This window comes from Colossoma macropomum, unplaced genomic scaffold (genome assembly GCF_904425465.1).
Source record: "Colossoma macropomum unplaced genomic scaffold, Colossoma_macropomum, whole genome shotgun sequence".
NCBI classification, from domain to species: domain Eukaryota; kingdom Metazoa; phylum Chordata; class Actinopteri; order Characiformes; family Serrasalmidae; genus Colossoma; species Colossoma macropomum.
In genome coordinates, this window is record NW_023494806.1 from 18119301 (window position 1) to 18138828 (window position 19528).

The following is a 19528-nucleotide window of genomic DNA, read 5'->3' on the forward strand; positions in this document are numbered from 1 at the left end:
AGGCCTTAGGTTTGTGAGGAAGTTAACGTAAAGCATAAATCTAAGGCCTAGCTCTATAGGTCCTGTTACTTACTCTATGTGTATTTTAAGTCTTAGGCTCATGATGAAGGTAGTGTAAGCAAAAGTAGCCTTTCAGCTTGACCTCAGGCTTATCATGTACATAGTGTAAGCCTTAGGCTTCTGTAGATAGAGTAAATGATAGCAGTTTTAGAGCTAGGCCCTATGCTTGTGGTGAGGTTAAAGTGAGTAGCAGTGTTATCCTCACTAAGGCCAAAGAAAACATTTTGAGGCGGACTGAAAACTGGCAACACTTCATTGCTGCTCTGTTAAACGGTGCAGGCAGAAGTTAGATAACGCCACTATTTACAGCTGGATGTGATGACGCAATGACTGATAGAAAGGTCTATATGGAGCAATTGAGCAATTTCATACTTTGTAAATAGTTATATAGAAGAATGCATTCATTTCCTGACCAAAGAAGTGCATAAAACATTTTAACACTGCTGTTATATTTTTGAGCACTTATGAGTCATAGCATAGTCTGGATGGGCCATTCCATTGGCTGTCTTAAATATAGCCTACAACATACTGCTCGCATACTGATTGTGCCCTAAAGTAGTAAGCAGTATGTGACCAACATGAATTTCTCCAGTACACCAAGGATACCTGGATGACATATGCTGTCAGAGCTATCTTATTAAGTGATGTTATTAAAAAAGAAGCAAAAAAGGGACTTCTGATTTCTGAAAGATTAATATTAATGACAGACTTTCTGTGATGATTTTGCTCACATTTACCATTTGTCATTGTCAAATTCAAAATATCTGTATTGGTATTGGATATTAGCCTTGGTATTACACAGGATCGGATCGAATGAAAAAAATGTGGAGCTGTTCAAAGTAGCATACTGTGTACTGCATACTGCATAAGTATATACTGTATACTGCATGCTATTCTTCATCAGTAGTATACAATGCAGTGTCCAGTATATGACAAAAGGTGTGTGCTGTACTACAAGAAAAGTGTGCGACTAGACTGCCAACATCAGGGACTGAGCCAATCAGACCATCTAAAACCTGCCCCATTTTCCTCAGCCCTTCGATCACTGCTTAGCAATCGTTGATAGCCGCATTAGCAAACAGGAAAACAGCAAAAATAAGTTAATGTGAACCTGATATGCAGAAACAGAGCAAACTCCTCATCTCCTTTCATGCCTTTCAACTTTCGATGAAGCAGAAATTAGCTTCTTTTTCGCCATTATCTTGTTTGAATTGCTTCACTATTTAAGGTAGAATTTGAACAAGAAGCTGGCAGATAGGAAGCAACTTCAGCCTCGTTCAGCTCTCTCCACCGTTGAAATGCCTCACTGATGTAAACACAACTCTTCACCCATGCCTGATCTAGGTATTTCTTTCTCAGTCGTTGTTCTTCAGGTTTTCTCCTCTTTAGCTGTTTCTTAGCCATCTTTCCTTCTTGAGAATGTGTGGACTTCGGTACTTAGCCCCTCCTCATCCCCCTGTCCTGTGCACGAGCACGAGCTTGAACACCCCCTCTTGCTGTGATTGGCTGCAATGGTGTTGTGTGGCTCAGTCCGAGACAGTTTGTTTATTTCCCAGAGCTGTGTACCAACACTGGATTTCTTCCAGCGTGCACGTAGACAGACAGCTAACAGACCGTGAGGGATATTTGCTAAATTTGACAAAAAGTGTATTAGATTAAAATTGCTTACTGGACCTTTAATGTACCCTCCTCTATCACTTGAGGAGTTTTCTTCTCTAATCATATTATAACCATTACATCTTTTGCATTTTAGGTTGGAATTCTTGTAGTGAGATTAAATTATTTTTTTGTTATAGTAGTATTTATTTTCTCTAAAACCTGTTTAGTAGTTACAAAACATGTCCTATTCAAAGCCTCCAATTTTTAGCCCGAAGTTGAACACTTGCTATTACCCAATCAGAGCACTGGAGGTGGAGCTTGACTGAATACAAGACTGTTCCGCCTGTTTCCGTGATGGTTCCAGCGTTAAGCTGCTTCAAGTCAGGTGGTGGCGCTGTAAGTATAACTTCTCCAACTGCACTAAAGCGGAGAAGCAGAAGATTGCGTTGTAGTCCGTAGACCACGCCTCCGCGCTCATGTACTGAGGAATATAGAGGATCAGAAACAAGAGCTGAACTGTTGAAGGTAGGAAGCTGTCCGACACTTTAACACTCACTGTTCTTCATTCACTCTCAGACAAACAGCTGGAGACACATTTGAGTTTTGACAAGATTTGATGCGTTTAAAATAGATTCGCCAACACAGAAGCAGCTTCACTCAGACGTGGCTGAGTGATGTTACGCTACATAAGTGCTCATCAGAAGGCTGTATGTACCTGATGGTTAACTAGTAAACAAGACGATGCTTGTTGTTCATAGAGAACGTCACCGTAAAAAAGAAAGCGTAAAGAAGAAAGCGTGGAGATATGGACAATACGGGTCCCATCTTTTTATGTGTAAAAAGGCATACAGATCTAGATAGATAGATACAAGGATAGATAGATAATACCAGAGGGAAATTCTTCTACTGCAGCAGTACAAAGCACAGTAAAGAGTAAATAACAGCAAAATGAACAGGAGCAAAGTATTGCCGTACACTGTTTACAGATATATAAAATGAAAGTAGACATAAATAATAGAATAAAATATACTAAACAATGACAGTAATGTACAGATGCATAAACAAAGTGACAGTGCAATGTGTAATATTAGTGGACAAATAAACAAAGTGGCAGTGCAGTATCAGATATGATACACAAAGTAAACAAAGCGGCAGTGCAATATGAGTGGCTCAGTGTACAATAATGTCCCTGCACGGTGATAAGATGTTATACAGTGCGATCGCTGTTGGTACGAACGACCTCCTGTTCCTTGCTACAGCGGAGCTGAATGAGTCTGTTGCTGAAGGTGCTCTGCTGTCTGACCAGTAGGTCATGGAGGGGGTGTGATGTATTGTTCAGGACTAATAATGTATTGTTCAGATCTAATAGAAGCGAGTCAGGTATTTTTTTTTTTTTTACATTCACTTTTAAGTTTACCGTTTTTCACTCGTGTAAAAGGTTCAAGGTCGAGTTATACGTCACATCGTGTCTCCTAGAATCCTGTTTTTACTCACTGTAGCCTAAATCTGTTCGAGCGCAGTTTACAAGTGAGAAAACTGTCATTTTCCAGATTCTGACACCAATAATTTGGTTGATAATGTTTTCCCAGATATGTCTGGCAAACGTAGAGCAGTTTGTTTCTGATTTATTTATGATTTATACTTTATATGTGCTACTTGGAAAACCTGTGAATTAATTTATTGTGGTAATAATGCTATAATGCTGTTATTTCTCGTGGATGAAAATTATTTTTTTTCCAGCCAACTTTTGAAACAAGCTTTGTGAATCATGGCATATCTCATGTGTTTCTGTTCTTTTGTGCACTAATGTTATCTTCATTTTTAAACAAACTGTGAACATGAGTCCTTTATGTGCATTACTGTCTGCTCCATTGACAGTTTGTGAACACATCAAACAGATCTTATAAAAAATATTGAACATGCTTTAGTAAGTGCAGAAATATTGACTGATTTGCTGATGTCATCCAAGATGGGGAATAATATATGTGCACATGTGATGAAAAAATAGTAGCATGTTCTAAAACAAGATGAAGTACTTCGTAGTAGTAGCTTGTCTTGTCTGGGTGGGGGTGCTATGGTGGCTCAGAAGACCCTTTTGGGTAATTTACAACAGCATAACTAAGATAAAAATTTAGGAATGTATGAAAACATCTATTCATAATTTCTGTGATGTGATATACCCCAAAACTAAAAAGAGAAGACCACCCATTGAATTTTAGAGTAAAATAAGTTACAAAAATGAATAAGCAACATGTTTTTCAGGCCTCCAGGAAGCATAAAAAACATGAAAAAGGAAACATTAAAAGAATGCCTAAAATAGAGAAAAGTAATTTCAGCAGGTCAGCATATTCGCACAAACACACCTAACCTCACACGCAAAGGCTTAACTAAGACAAAAGTTTAAAGAAAATCATCAGACTAAAACTGAGAGAGAGAAAGACAGTGTTGAGGGTGAGGGCACCTGCAGGTGTCTTCCCCACCTAACACAGACTTGGTCAAAGCAGTTATAGCTGTATGCAAATTATATGTAAATTAGACAGACTCTACATGTACAAACCTAAACTATTATAATGCCGACTTGGAAGGGCTCAGAAACAAAACTGAACATAGTGTTATTGGTGAGATTCAGTCAACAAAGACAGAGTCCCTCATGTTTATCTTAATGACGTCAGCCAGATTCACTCTGTCAAGCCAAAGGCCTTGACGGTTCCCGAACAGCCACCTTTTTTCCAGTTAAACGATGGATGGAAATCTAGTTAAAATCAGTTAATTTGGATAAGCATATCCTAGCATTCTTAGTATTTTCGTTGGCTTCTGACAGTTAACTTATATTTTTCACATTTCTAAATAGCATTCTCTTTACAAATTGTTATTTTTGTGTCAGAGTATACTCTTATATTAAATATGAAGTTTGGCTGCATTTTAGATGTTTTTTTTTTGTGTTATTCTCACCGTGATGGTGTTTTGTGTTCAGATTTACCAGTTCAGCCTGAATGAATGCTAACAGAATGGTAAATATGCATTAAGCTGTTAAGTCCTCAAAAATGTGTGACTTTAGTCTTATCTAAGCCATTTATTTGTTACCATACGAAAACAGTCCATTTTATACAATGGAGTTGTTTTAATTTATGCTGATATATTACACAAAGAACATTTGATTCAAGTTAACCTAACTAATTCAAGAGTAAGCTGAACTTGAAAAAGAAGGGTATTGCAGACAAATTTTAGTTTACAGTTCAGGCCGCTAGTGTGTTTGATAGGATAGATTGGAGATGGGCATCCTTATGTTGTGTCACTGCATTGTTCACAAGGAACCTGTCATAGGCCTCATAGAGACACAAAAGCCCAAAAACTGTTATTCCTAGGTGTAAGAAATATGTTCTTAAAAAATGTACTATATTAAAAAGATTCAAATTTGGTTAGGGAGACAGTCAACATCCCTTCAACCCAATGAGCGGCAGATAAAAACCCAGCTGCGAAAGCAGAAAACACTCATCAAATTGACAACGTATGTGCTGCATTTCACAAACAAGCTGCAAACACAGAAAACACATTTAGCTTTAGAAACACTGCAGAGTCAGTCACAGCACTGTGGAAATGTTTCTTTAGGACACTCATAAAAGACAGAGCCATTCAGAATTACAGCAGAAACATTCACCAGTAAAAGTAACCCCTTGTTTCAATATCTGGTTTGACACGCCCTCATCCACTTGGCCTCATAATTTACCCTCGAGGGAATCCCCAGTGCCATCTTAAAGGCAAATAAAGCTGTTTGTAAACCATAGCGCAATAAGCTACTTCAAAATACTTATCATTTCCAAAACATAACCTGATTTTCTGGGTTTTAAATTACAAACTGCCCCATCTCTTATACATGACTGCTGATACAGCTTCATCACTGTACACAGCTAGCTGGCTTGTTAGCATGCTAGAGGCTACACAGTTAACAAGAACAAAAATAAAGACAATAAACCATGGTTCTACTCCAAGTTTGTAGCCATACAAAGCAATTCCTTGCATGCATTAAGTACATTATGCTCAAACTTCTTAAAAACATTTTGCATTTCGAAGTTAGCCGATTAGCTCACTGAGGCTGAAGGCGAGTGCGTGCCATTTGAAAAATCTGCTCCTCACTGTCGCCTCCTCCCCTTCTGTAGTAAGTTGGCCACGTGTGCAATATAGGTGTGAAGCACATCCAAGTGGTAAGTCGAAGTAGGTACGGTTAAGTCAAAAGAGAATTAAAACAGGCCTAAATAAACTGGGAAACCCGAGCAGATAACAACACTGTATTGTGATGGGAATAAGCTTGTAACTGTAAGATTTCAATACCAGGACTAAAAATACTGTAGTACAGATATGACATGTTGAATAGCAAAATAGCCAGTTAACCATAAACTATACTGTGTTTATTAATGTAGTTCAAGTGTAGTCATGTTGATGAAAGTGTTTATGAATTTGCAGTGTGTTTGAGTTTGTAATGTGTTTTAATTGTACTGTCCATTGTGTCTTGTCGGCCACAGTAGGTTGCTCATCAATGGCTGGTAGATTAAGAGCTGGTAGGAGTGTCTATGGTGGGTGTTTGAGGTCTGTTTAGAGGGGGGTCTATTGTGTGAGAGCTGTTCAAGAGCTTAATGGTCTAGTTCAGGTGTTCTTAATCCCAGTCATGTAGACCACATGCTCTGCATAATTTTATGCTTTCCCTACTCGAACACTTACAATCCAGCATTTAACAGTTTATGAGTTGAATTATCAGTGTAAGATAAGAGAAAGTATAAAAAAGGCCATAGTGTTGACTCTCCAGGACTGGAACTGGAAAACTCTGGTCTAGATTAAACTGAAACTGGTCTTTGGTCTTTCACTCTCTCTCTAGACAGCATGTGTATGAATAGAGCATGATGGGGCAAGTAGTCTTATTCAGGATGAAGTAATTCTTCCTGCAGACCTTTGTGGTCTAAACAGTAAACAGTACCTCAGTGATATATAATCATCATTGGCTAAGAATCTTGTTGTTAAAGGTAAAATAAATAAATGAATAGAACAGCATTTATTCAAAGTAGTCAAGTTACTGCTGTTGAGGCAGCAGCAGCAAGAGGGCGGGCGATGGGCTGGCAAACATGCAAAATGGCTATTTTAAAAACAGAATCAGTCTCATATCTGTACATTAGGCTAGCTTAATTCATGTTAAGGTAGTAAATGTTGGATTTAGAAATGTATAAGAATGTCCCTTTATGGTTGGAGAATTCTCATCCAGGCTTCATCTCTTGCCATTATTACGTAATCTCCTGACTGTGACTTTGGGCTGACCATTATCATTTAAACATGATTATTTTACACATTCATAGATTTCATGTTTGTACCTTTTGTAGTTCTTCTACACAAAATTTAAAATTTGATTTAGTATGATACGTTGGTGTTTTGGTACATTGGTCCATACAGCAAAAGTAAGTAGTACGTTAAATTCTGGAGGCAGCTGGCTAAAGCACCTGTCTTGTTGAGGGCATTTAACATCAACTGTTTTCCTTGCATTGACACTGTTGTGGGAATTGATTGTGTATGAAGAACAGGCTGTTTAGTGAATTATATAAGCTGTTTTATAAATCACTTGCACCAGTAATACATATAAACGTGAGTTTGTGAATCATTTTAGATCACTTACTGTCCTCGTCCACCTTAAGGAACCTGCTTTATTTCAAACACAAAAAAACAAGAAAAATGTTTGGTTTTTTTTTGTTTGTTTTTGGGTTTTTTTTGGCTGATTTATGTCAACCTAGTGTGAAATTTAGCTGTCAACATTAATGTGTAGCAATACAAGACAAAACCAAGCAGGTAAAAATAAGCTTTTTTATTTCTTTTTTGAAAAATGTTTAATTTCAACTTTTATATGGTCTTGTTAATTACACTACTTTCATCCTTCTGGGACAATGTCAGTCTGTAGTCTTTGCTCCCATTGTGTGTTTTCCCCACACATGCTGAAAAACTGAGCTGCCTCCAGCCATTCTGCCTGTAATTTCCTTTCCTATAAAAGAGCTTCATCCTCGTCATCTTTAGCTCATCTTCTTCAGCCCCCTTCCTCAGCTCTTCTTCCTTATTCCCATCAGCTTCTATTATGGTCATCTCTGTAGTCCCTGATGACGGAACCAAATGGACAAACTGATTACAGACCAAAAGTGCCACTAAACGACAAACTAGTATTTTAAATGAGATTATCTGTTGTATTGAAGTGCATTTATCCAGCTGGATAAGCTTACTTATGATAGCTTGACACATCCTGTCACAAGCAAACTGCCTGAAATTAAGCACTTTAACGAAATCTACAGAGTATGTTAAATGTTTTACCAATAAGCAGTCAACCAGAACAGTAAAGACAGAAGACAAAAATAACTTCTGTAAATGCATTTATTGACAGAAACAGAAGCAATGGAACTCTCGGCTGTAGAACAGTAATGTGGGATTGCTACAGACATATATTAATCACACCAAGTCCCTTATTTACAAGTATGGCACTGTTTATCTGAACATTGGACATTCCATGGTTTCCATGGCAATTCAGCACATTTTAAAGGAAATGATGGCTCATTGATAGGGAAATTGTGTGTAGACAAGCTGACAAAGGATCCCCTTTCAGTCTGTTTCCCAGCAATATTTGGTGTTAGCTGTATAAAAATATGATTAAACACTGCACACACTAGACAATTATTTCGATCTGTTCTACGGATTTTGGCTTCGGTCGCACTACAGCCTGTCAGAAGGTCTTATTAAAGGACTCGCACAAGGGAAAAACACTAAAATTTAAGGTTTTCGTGACTGACAGGAGGAACATAGTGTGGTTAGTTCTGTATTTAAAATCAGAGTTTATTTCGCCAAGTATGTTACACATACACGGAATTTGTCTTGGTGAGTGCACACATGTATGACATATAACATACTGAACAGAAAAGACAAGCACACAGCCCATTATTAAATATTTAACTAAGACACAAATAAAATAGTAATACACTAAGTACAACCCCAGTTCCAAAAAAGTCCAAATGTAAATAAATGTAAATAAAAACAGAATGCAATGATTTGCAGATATTATAGACCGAAATTTTATTCCCAATAGTCAAAGTCAAAGTTTATTTATATAGCGCTTTTTACAACAGGTGTTGTCACAAAGCAGCTTTACAGAGAAATCCGGGTCCAAGCCCCCATGAGCAAGCCTATGGCAACAGTGGCAAGGAAAAACTCCCTAAGAGCAAGAGGAAGAAACCTTGAGAGGAACCAAGACTCAAAAGGGGAACCCATCCTCCTCTGGTTGACAACGGATAGCAAAGAGCTTTAGTATGAAATATTACAATACACAAACAGGGAAAAACAGGTGGAGCAATGGTTAATTAGATGCCTTGAGTTTATGCAGCAGCAGCAGCACAATAGAACATAGACCACATATTAGATGTTGAAAGTGAGGGATTTAAAAATATTAACTCATTTAGAACTTGATGGCAGCAACACATCTCAAAAACGATGCATCAGGGCCATGTCTATCATTGTGTAGCATCCCCTCTTCTTTTAACAACAGTCTGTAAACATCTGGGAAGTGAGGAGACCAATGGCTAGAGTTTTGGAAGAGGAATGTTGTCCCATTCTTGTCTGATGTAGGATTCTAGCTGCTCAACAGTCCTGGGTCTTCTTTGCCAGATTTTTCGTTTCATGGTGCGCCAAATGTTTTCTACTGGTGAAAGATCTGGACTGCAGGCAGGCCAGTTCAGCACCCAGACTCTTCTTCTGTGAAGGCTTGCTGTTGTGATGGAAGCAGTATGTGGTTTAGCGTTGTCTTGCTGAAATATTCAAGGCCTTCCCTTCAAGAGATGTTGTCTGAATGGGAGCATATGTTCAGCATTGATAGTGCTTTTCCAGATGTGTAAGCTGCCCATGGCACTAATGCAACCCCATACCATCAGAGATGCAGGCTTTTGAACTGTGCGCTGATAACCAGCTGGATAGTTCCTCTCCTCTTGAGTCCGCAGGACAAGGCGTCTGTGGTTTCCAAAAAGAATTTCAAATTTTGATTCATCTGACCACAGAACAATTTTCCATTTTGCCGTGGTCCATTTTAAATAAGCTTTGGCCCAGAGAAGACAGCTTTATATCTGGATCATGTTGACATATGGCTTCTTCTTTGCATGATACAGATTTAACTTGCATTTGTGGATTGCACGGCGAACTGTGTTCACAGACAATGATTTCTGAAAGTGTTCCTGAGCCCATACAGTGATGTTCAGTACAGAATCATGCCTGTTTTTAATGCAGTGCTGAATGAGGGCCCAAAAATCATGAGCATCCAATATTGACAGTCAACCTTGTTCCTTGCATACAGGGATTTCTCCAGATTCTCTGAATCTTTTGATGTTATTATATACTGTAGATGTTCCACAATTTTAGATGCAGTTTTTCACAGATTGATGAACCTCTGCCCATCTTTGCTTCTGAGAGACTCTGCCTCTCTAAAATGCTCTTTTTATACCCAGTCATGTGAGTCAGTTGCAAATTGCTCCTCCTGCTGTAATTAGTACCACTTGCTTTTCCAGCCTTTTGTTGACCCTGTCCCAACATTTTTGAGATGCATTGCTGCCATCAAATTCTAAATAAGTATTTTCATGAAATGCCTAAAAGTCTCACTTTCAACTCTGATATGTGTTTTATGTTTTATAGTGAATAAAATATGGGTCTATGAGATTTGCATATCATTGCATTCTGTTTTTATTTACATTTATTTACATTATACGCAGCGTCCCAACTTTTTTGGAATTGGGGTAGTAGAGTAAAGAATAAGAAAGAATAATAAAGAGCTAATGTGAATGTGTGAATATCTGTACAAATGCAGATATGAATATCTATACATATGCAGGTCTGAGCAGACATATAATAATTATAATTATTATATACAGAAATTACAAAATGATATGAACATTACAAATTTAACATTTGTCCAGTTGTGCAAATAAGCATTTTTAACAGGAGTTATATTGTAATACACTAAGGGAGGCTTATTAGGTTCAGTTCAAAGTTGTTGGTATGTCTGTTTGCACTGATTTCAATGGCCCTGAATTTTCAACCAGAGGGGAGTGGCTGGAAGAGGTGATGTTCAGGATGAGCTGTTATTTTGCCAGCATGCTCCACCACCCTGCTGTTGTAGGTGTCCTGCAGCGTTGACTACATCTAATCATCTTCTCCGCCATTCCAATTACTCACTGGAGTCTGGCTCATTCTTGACTGTATTTCACCGAGATTGAACAAGTTCAATGACCATGAATTGCACAGAAAATGAAACATCTTTCACGTCATCGCATGAGAAGCCAGGTGTAAACTAGGGGTGCAACGATTATTCGACTTAGTCGACTAAAATCGACGACCAAATTAGTTGGCAACTAATTTAGTGGTCGATTAGTTGGTGACGTCATTACGCGTCTTTCTCGCACTCACTAGGAACGTTTTGACATTACCGCTCACTGGAGACTTAACAACAACGCGATGGCAGCCTCAATAACACAATCCTCAAAAGTGTGAGAGCTAAACTCAGGAAAAAAAGGTTGTCAGTTGTGCTATTTGTAAAGCCGACCTTAGCTGGCACGGGAGCACATCCTTCATGCTAGAGCACCTGAAGAGAAAACTCGTCGGCTCACTGGGTGAAGTAGATTCATCTCAGTAAGACGGCGCGTCCCAAACCGCACACTATTGGATGCTTATGGATGCTCATGAATTTTGGGCCCTCATTCGGCACTGTATCCGCACACTAGCTCACTAAATACTGTGTAAAAATAGCGCATATACCATTAGAAGTGCACTAATTAGTGTAGTGTGTGGTTTGGGACGCGGCGACAGTTGTGCTAGCGAGCTCATGTTAATGTTAAATTCCGTCCTACTTCATGTTGTGAGCTGAGCTGCATCATTTTTTTATTTCGAAATGCACGTTCTCTGTAATCGTTAACGCAGTTGGAACAGAGAAATAAGTAACTGTTATTCACAGCGACCCTGTTCACTTTCCAAATAACGGTTACACTTTTAAACGCTGCATCGTTGTCTTAACGCCGAGGCCACCGGTGCGTTCAAATGCGGTGGACACGGCAGATTGTCCGCGAACGTTTGCCACCACTCGCTAACAGTTTAAGGACGTAGTTCTCCGTGAACACACAGGGTAGCTGGACAAAGGGTTACCGTTGAAATGAAGCGTTTACACAAAATCGTTCAAATGTAGCTGTTCATAGAGAAAAAGTTTGCCACAAACATTCGCCACTTTCCCAGCCGCTCCATCAGAGCGCGCCAGTGGGGAATATCCGCTCTAAGAGGAGAGCGAGACTCTCACAGGAGCACGGAGAGATGCTGACTTTCCCTCCGTTTCAGTAAAGACCTTTAATTGTAAAATTTAGTTGCAGCAGAGTGTAGACAGACAGCAGAATGCACAGATCACTCTGTGTATTTAACATTTAAATTTAGATTGATTTTTTTATTTACTTGATTAAAGGAAAACGGATTTAGTTTTGTCATATTTTATTGCTGCTACTTTGCGCATCCTTGGTTATAAATTTTGACAGGAAAAATATATTGGAGTTGTTTTTTTTTTTTATCTTTTGTATTAGCAAGAAAGTTAATTAAAACAGTGAATTCCTGAATGGTATTCATCTTTATTGTCTTCACTGTTAGTTAGCAAATGCATAAAACAACCTCAAGCTAAATTTAAAAGCTGATAGCTACATAAAAGTTATTTGGTAATGTAGTGGTTCATAATCCGAATACTCAATTATTCATTTCAGTAATTGATTGATTATTCGACTATCAAATTAGTCGTTTGTTGCAGCCCTAGTGTAAACACCCCCAGGACGCATTGTGATTTGATTATAATCAGATTACTCAAACCTCATTCAGAAGTGGTCAAAGACGTATCTTGACTGCATTTTACACAAGTGTAATGGAATGCGTTTTCATTATTTGTATACAGTTACATAAGCAGAAATGCATTTGCCTAATCAGCATGTGCTGATATGCTTTTTACGTGTAAAAAGTATAGTCAGATCTCATTTGGACACAGTGGGGGCGCATTTTAGTGAAAAGTGTGAATGGAATCTAGCCAAAGTTTATCCAAATACACTTTGACCACAAAACACATGTTAATGCATGTTTTCTGCTCAATCTCTTGCTGTCTCCTTTTCCTGTCTTTTCCCATGACCCGAGTTGCATTCGTGTAATATTAGCAGCAAAGTTGGGTGAAAGCATGTTGCTTTTTCTGAAACAGACTAAGAAATATTGCTAAACAATTTTTAAATGGGTTGGTTGGCCATCCATAAATCAACGCCAAAGTATTACCTATATGTTAGAAATGTATTATATGGAATGGTTAAGTATATGCAGCCTGATGTCTGAGACATTGTTTTACAATAGTTTTGCAATTAGATTTTGGCTTAAAGCATTTTTTTAAATATTCATGGTGGAGAGGAACATGCAGGGTGTTCTAAAGCAAAATAGTCCCCTATGAATGTTAGTTCCCTGTGAAAAAGAATTTTTCCATTTATTTGCTAAATGTAATACATTGGAGGAAAAAAAATGTGGTATGTTCAAATGTTTGGGCACCCTCTCAGGCAATGGTGATTGTAGCCAAAGTTTTTTTATTATTATTATTATTATTAAACCACAGCACTTGATTCCAAAATGCTTTTAGTTTATCTAAGAGTGGTTTGCAAACTTAAGACATAGATATTTGTGATGAGATCACAGTTAAGGTTATCTTTTGATAATCTTTCCATGTAAATCTTTTACTTTGCATACCTGACCAGTCACCAAGCTTTTTTAGAGCTATTTCTTCCAGATCTTGCCTTGACTTCAGTAGTTGTCCTTAACATTCATTTTGTAATGCTGTTTCAGTCAGTAAAAGTTTGTAACAGAGATGTCCAATCTTATTCGCGAAGGGCCTGGGTGGCTGCAGGTTTTTACTCCAACAAAGCAGGAGGTCACCTGATGAAACATTTGAAGACTAAGACCAGCTGATTAAAGAAGTAGAGTCAGGTGTGCTCAAACTTGTTTGGAGTGAAAACCTGCAGCTACACCGGCCCTTTGCGGATAAGATTTGACACACTTGGTTTATAAGCAGAAAGTGTTAGGATATATTTTGTATTCTTGTCTTGCTCTGTAAAAGTCTTTTATTTTTATTTTAATATGCTCAGTCAGCTGTTTAGGTGAGTCTTTGGGTGTGAAGTGTAAGCACCTTAAGAGATTTGAAGATTAATTATGTTCTGAAATTGTCTATACATGACTTGAATTACGGCCTGATCAGTCAAATAAGCTCTGAGACCTTCCAGAAAAAAACATGTAGCAAAATTTATGTTTTGGCCTCATAATGACCTAAAGCAGAGAATCCATTATCATTCAGGGAAAAAATTTACATAGGATAAAATGTATCGAGTTTAGAATCATTTTGTTAAGCACAGGGCGTAATGGTGGTGGTTTGCAGTAGTTCTAGTCGTTTTAGCCATGGAGAAATCCAGCTTAGCACTGAGATTTCAAACGTCGGCATGACTCCAACTAAAGAATAACACAACTTCAGTGGTCTCTATGTCTGTTTGAATGTCTGTTTGAAGAGTTTTGAGTAATGGGGTGATTGGCTTTTCCACATGAAATGGAAGTTTATTCTTTCTTTACACTTTCTGCCAGTTGACATAAGAGAAGCGTTCATGATTTGAATCAGACTTCTTTTGTTGCATTGCACACTGAGTTCTGATTTTCTTTTTTCTTTCTCCAGAAATGAACGATGTCCTGTTTCAAGTCTTCTCCTGCACTTTCCTACCCAGCTTAAATGTGCTTCCATAAACACATCAGGACATTCCACTAAGAGGAATGTTAAGCTGCCAAAACAGGTGATATATATTTATATATATATGAATATGGCATCCAGAGGATGTTTCGGTACTCAGCAAACGTCATCTGGTTCCCTCCACATGAACACATCTCATAGGCAAACACAGAAACGCAGCAAAGAGAAAAGTCACTGCTGCTTAGAGTGTGGTAAGAGTTTTATTCAACAGTCTCATCTCAAAATACACCAGCGCTTTCACACCGGAGAGAGGCCTTATCACTGCTCAGTGTGTGGGAAGAGTTTTACTGTACAGAGTCATCTCCAACAACACCACCGCATTCACACAGGAGAGAAGCCGTATCACTGCTTAGAGTGTGGGAAGAGTTTTAATCGTCAGAGTCATCTCCAAGAACACCAGCGCATTCACGCAGGGGAGAAGCCATATCAGTGCTTCGAGTGTGGAAAGAGTTTTAATCGTCAGAGTCATCTTCAAGAACACCAGCGCATTCACACAGGAGAGAAGCCGTATCACTGCTCAGAGTGTGGGAAGAGTTTTAGTCATCAGAGTTCTCTCCAACAACACCAGCGCATTCACACAGGAGAGAAGCCGTATCACTGTTCAGTGTGTGGGAAGAGTTTTAATCAACAGGGTCATCTCCAGGAACACCAGCGCATCCACACAGGAGAGAAGCCGTATTACTGCTCAGATTGTGGGAAGAGTTTTAATCGACAAAGTAGTTTTCAAGAACACCAGCGCATCCACACAGGAGAGAAGCCTTATTACTGCTCAGAGTGTGGGAAGAGTTTCAGGCATTCAAAAACTATGACAAAACACAAGTGCACTAAGAGCATGGTGGAACTGGGCAGTAATGAGTCTAACCTTAACACATTCCAGGAGTAAAAGTCTCCAGGAAATGGTGCTTCCTGCCCAGATTTCAAATTGTTTTTAGGGGAGAACCACGTTTTACCCTATTTCTAAAACATAAGCATAAAATAAAATATTATAGCGTCCTCCATGGGTTCTGTCTTTCAAAGGAAGCTCAAGGGGCGTGGTATGGAATGTAACACCCACACATGCCCTGCCTCTTGTTGAAAAAAGGATATTTTGTTGTCGTTGTTATTAATGTTGTTTGTTAGTTGATGATGTGTTTATGTTTTGACTGTGATTCAGTGTTCACCATCAGTGAGTGTTATATGGCCATTGTTGACCTTCCCTGCTATTTACTCTGTGAGTGTACAGCTCTGCTAGAAATTTAAAAGAACATAGTTCTCTCTTTTGGAAATAAAAGCAGTTTTTCTCTTTTTACTGTGGTGAACACCAAGTCAAGCTGACAGCTCATACACCCATACAGGTCTATCACTTCATACAGGTGTGGTACTACAGATTCCCCCAAAATTAGTTTAGTTTGTACCATATGTTGAAAACCAATTTAGTATATCTAACCTAGTATCATGTTTCTGTTGCAGTGATGTTCTGACAAACACAGAATCCCTCTTTTGCCTCTTTGAGTCCTACGCATTAACAGGATAATGTTTGTTGCAATGAAAGTGCCACTTTATCTTCCTTTTTAACCTTTAGATGTTTTCTGTATGCTCGGAGTGTTCTTGTTGAGGACTGCTGCAAAGGAGATATGATTCTGAAGACTGCAACAGTGAAGTTTTTCTGTGTTGGGCAAAACTGAACAGCTTTGTAAAAGAAACACAGTGGTATGAAGGACTACAAGACAAGCTGAGAGATATACTGATGACCTCTCCTCCTGGTGTATGCATGCCTGTTCTACGTGGCATAAAGTTGCATACAGGCCAGACTACAACTCATCCATGAATTTTCCGTTACTATTTACAGAAACATTAAGGACTTTTGTTCTTTGTGATGCTTGGAGAGTGACTGTTCCTTGAGAAGTGTGCTGTGACATGAGAATGACTTGTTTATTCAGTCTCCTACCAGACATGTCGGCGGCCTGTGGTACCGGAGTTGGAACAGGGTATTTTCATCATTGTAGAACTGGGTGAAAGATGACCAATAGGGATGTTCCAAGGCCTTGAGCCTCACTGAGGGCAACTCTTTCTAACATCATTATGATGCACACAATGGACGCTATCTTTGTTGACTAAATCTAACCAATAGCACTGTGTTCTGTTATGTTCCTGAAACAATCCAAGTCTGCATTATAAGAGTTTTGATTTGTAATGTTGATTTAACATGTGCATGCAATTCTATATGTAGATTGTCTATAAAACATATAATTTGCATAAAGGTATAACTACTTTGACCAAGTCTGCGTTACCAACACTCAATGTTTCTTTATATTTCTCACTCTCCCTCTCGCTCACCCTCTTGGTTTTACTTGGCTAAGTATTTTACACATAAAAGGAATTTGTCTTGGTGAGTGCACACAGGTAAGATACCAAATAGAGCAGACGAATAAAAATAGAATAAATAATAAGAAATTAGATATAAAAGAGCTAACATGAAAGGACCTAAGGAGGTGAACATGTGAATATAGAATATGTGAATAAGTACCTATGTCAAGAGTCTGAAGAAGTACACTATTATTTACAGGAAAATACAGAGTGATATGAACATTTGCACAGTTGTAAAAATAAGTGTTGTGGTTCAAATGAGTTATGCAGTTATACAGTAAGGTATGTTGAGAACTTCATGAATCTGCTCTTTGACCATGTGGCAAAAAGAGATCTTAAACCAGGTGCTTGTTCCTGAAGTACTTATTATATTTGACCCAACAAAAGTGAGGCACCAGCAAATCTTCAGTCACACTTCAGGAACAACAAAAGTACAAAGAAGGTAAGAAATAGATTTAATAGATATTTAATATCTAATTGTCCTTTCTTGCCACTGTGCAGCAGTAGGCTGTTCATTGAGATGAGATAAACATTTGTTTTAATCTTAATCATCTGACTGTCTTCCCTTAAATTGTATAGAGTGCCTCCTCCTGTTTTCCAACCAGAACCTCCACCTGTCCCTATTGTCAGCCTGCACTAGCAAGAGTCTCCACCCGTCCTCAAGTCTGTGTGCACCAGCAAGAGCCTCCTCCTGCCATTATGTGAGCTTTCACCAGCAAGAGCCTCCATCTTTCCTTATGCCAGGTTGCACCAGCAAGAGTCTCAACTGCTCTGTATGCCAGCCTGTATCAGCAAGAGTCTCCACCTGTCATAATCACAATCACATTGTCCTTGTTGGTGCAACCCAACCTTACTTTTATCAATCTTCCTGTTTTAGCAGTAGTCAGTGGTAGTTGAATAGCGTGCCATGGGTTTCAGAGGATAACATAATTTGATGTTTATTTATGGTATAGATATATGAGTAGTTTTAACATTATTATTTCCCTCTTGCACCATGTAGTCGTAAGACTATATCTCAAGATATTAAATTGGTTGTTGTTACTGCCTTTGCATTCATAGTGTCTGATGTTCATGTTACCCTGCTGCCCTCGAATGGTATGTTGGGGAGCTTGGTTAAGATCCCCCACCCCTGAAAGCTGTCCCTGTCTCTTGCTAGCAATATGCCTAATTTTCAAGACCACACCTGGTCGCTATGGCCCAGCCTTTTTTTCAGAAAGACAAATGAGGTAAATCTCAGTGCTACATGCTAGAATGTTTTACTGCACTCTTTGTTAATCCTGCTTCTGGAGAACCCTGCTCTGTACAGTTTCAACTTTTTGCTGCTTCAACATACCTGATCCAGCTCATGAAGTGCTTAATAATCAGTTGATTAGGTGGAACAGACATATTGAAACAGGGACTTGTTAAAACTGTTCAGGGCAGAGAGACTCCAGGAGCAGGATTTAAAGCACTATTTTACCATATGACACAGAGTGTAATTATGTGTAATTTCTAGTGACTGAATGCCACATGAGTTTGTCCTACTATTTCTATTTAACCTAGGAGTCATCTAACTCACCTAGGCCTTGTCCAATCACATCATGTATTTACATTGAGAAAAATACTATATTTTTATTGTTGTATTTATACTCAGTTTATATTTTAGCTCGCCCTGCGCTGAACTGGCAACCTGTCCTGGCTGTATCCTGCCTTCTGTCCAATGACTGCTGAGATAGGCTCCAGCACCCCTGAGACCCAGAAGGATATGCGGTTTAGAAAATGTGTGTGTGTGTGTGTGTGCGTGTGTAATATTTCAGATCATTCATTCTGTAAGCAGTTTAACATACATTTAGATCCTAAAACAGGCCAAATTTTAACAATTCATAAATATAAAAAATGGAGCACAACTTTGAAATTTTGCAAGGTTACATGGACCTATTTGAAGTTTCAGGGGGCCATCCCAGCACCAGCTCCAGACCTGAACATCGTTGCAGTGCCCCTCCCATTTCTAAATATTTTTCAAAGATGAGTTAAGGGTTGAGTTACTCCTTGAATGCAGCACTGTCATAGGATGCCACCTTTGCCACAAGAACGTTTGAGCAATTTTTGCCCTGTTAGATCTGCCCTGGTCAACTGTAAGCGCTGTTACTGTGACATGGAAGTGCCTAGGAGCTGCAACAGCGCCACAAAACAGCAGACCACACAAACTTACAGAGTTCCAAACTGCCTCTTGAAGCAAGAAGCAACATCAACACTAGATATGTGTATTGGGAGCTTCATTAAATGGGTTTCTATGGCTGAGGTGCACACAAGCCTAAGATCATTGTGCACAATGTCAAATGTCGGTCTGGTTTTGGGGACACTAGGTAAATGCTAACTACCAAAATGCATAGTGCCAAAAGTACACTTACATGCAGGAGGTCTGGAGCTCTTTTTTTGGAGTTTGGGCATGGCCTCTTGGTTCCACTGTAGGGTATTGTTAATACAGATCCCTTACCTCAGCCCCTTTTAGCAACTTTGCGATGACTTGGAATGTTGATCGCGAGCCCGGCCTTCTTGTACAACATCCTGACTTCACAAATATTCTTTTGACTGAATGGGCACAAATTCCCACTGAAAATCTCAAAATTTTGTGGAAAGATTTTCCATGATTTTGGAATGGAATGTCCAACAAGCTCATACAGGTGTGATGGTCAGGTGTCC

At 38.9% G+C, this 19528-nt stretch overlaps 1 protein-coding gene across 2 annotated transcripts; it reads left to right on the forward strand.

Annotated features, from left to right (window-relative positions):
* Positions 1-2073: 2073 nt before the first annotated feature.
* LOC118826904 (gastrula zinc finger protein XlCGF49.1-like) lies at positions 2074-16755 on the forward strand. Of its 2 annotated transcripts, XR_005008817.1 has the most exons (3): positions 2074-2184; positions 14429-14543; positions 16062-16755. XR_005008817.1 is itself a non-coding variant. In XM_036597965.1 (2 exons), the coding sequence occupies exon 2, from the start codon at positions 14565-14567 to the stop codon at positions 15381-15383; it is 819 nt and encodes a 272-aa protein (XP_036453858.1). In that variant the 5' UTR covers positions 2074-2184; positions 14429-14564; the 3' UTR covers positions 15384-16755. The 2 variants fall into 2 exon arrangements, 1 of the variants encoding a protein (XP_036453858.1); XM_036597965.1 differs by having other exon boundaries at positions 14429-16755.
* The last annotated feature ends 2773 nt before the right edge of the window (positions 16756-19528 follow it).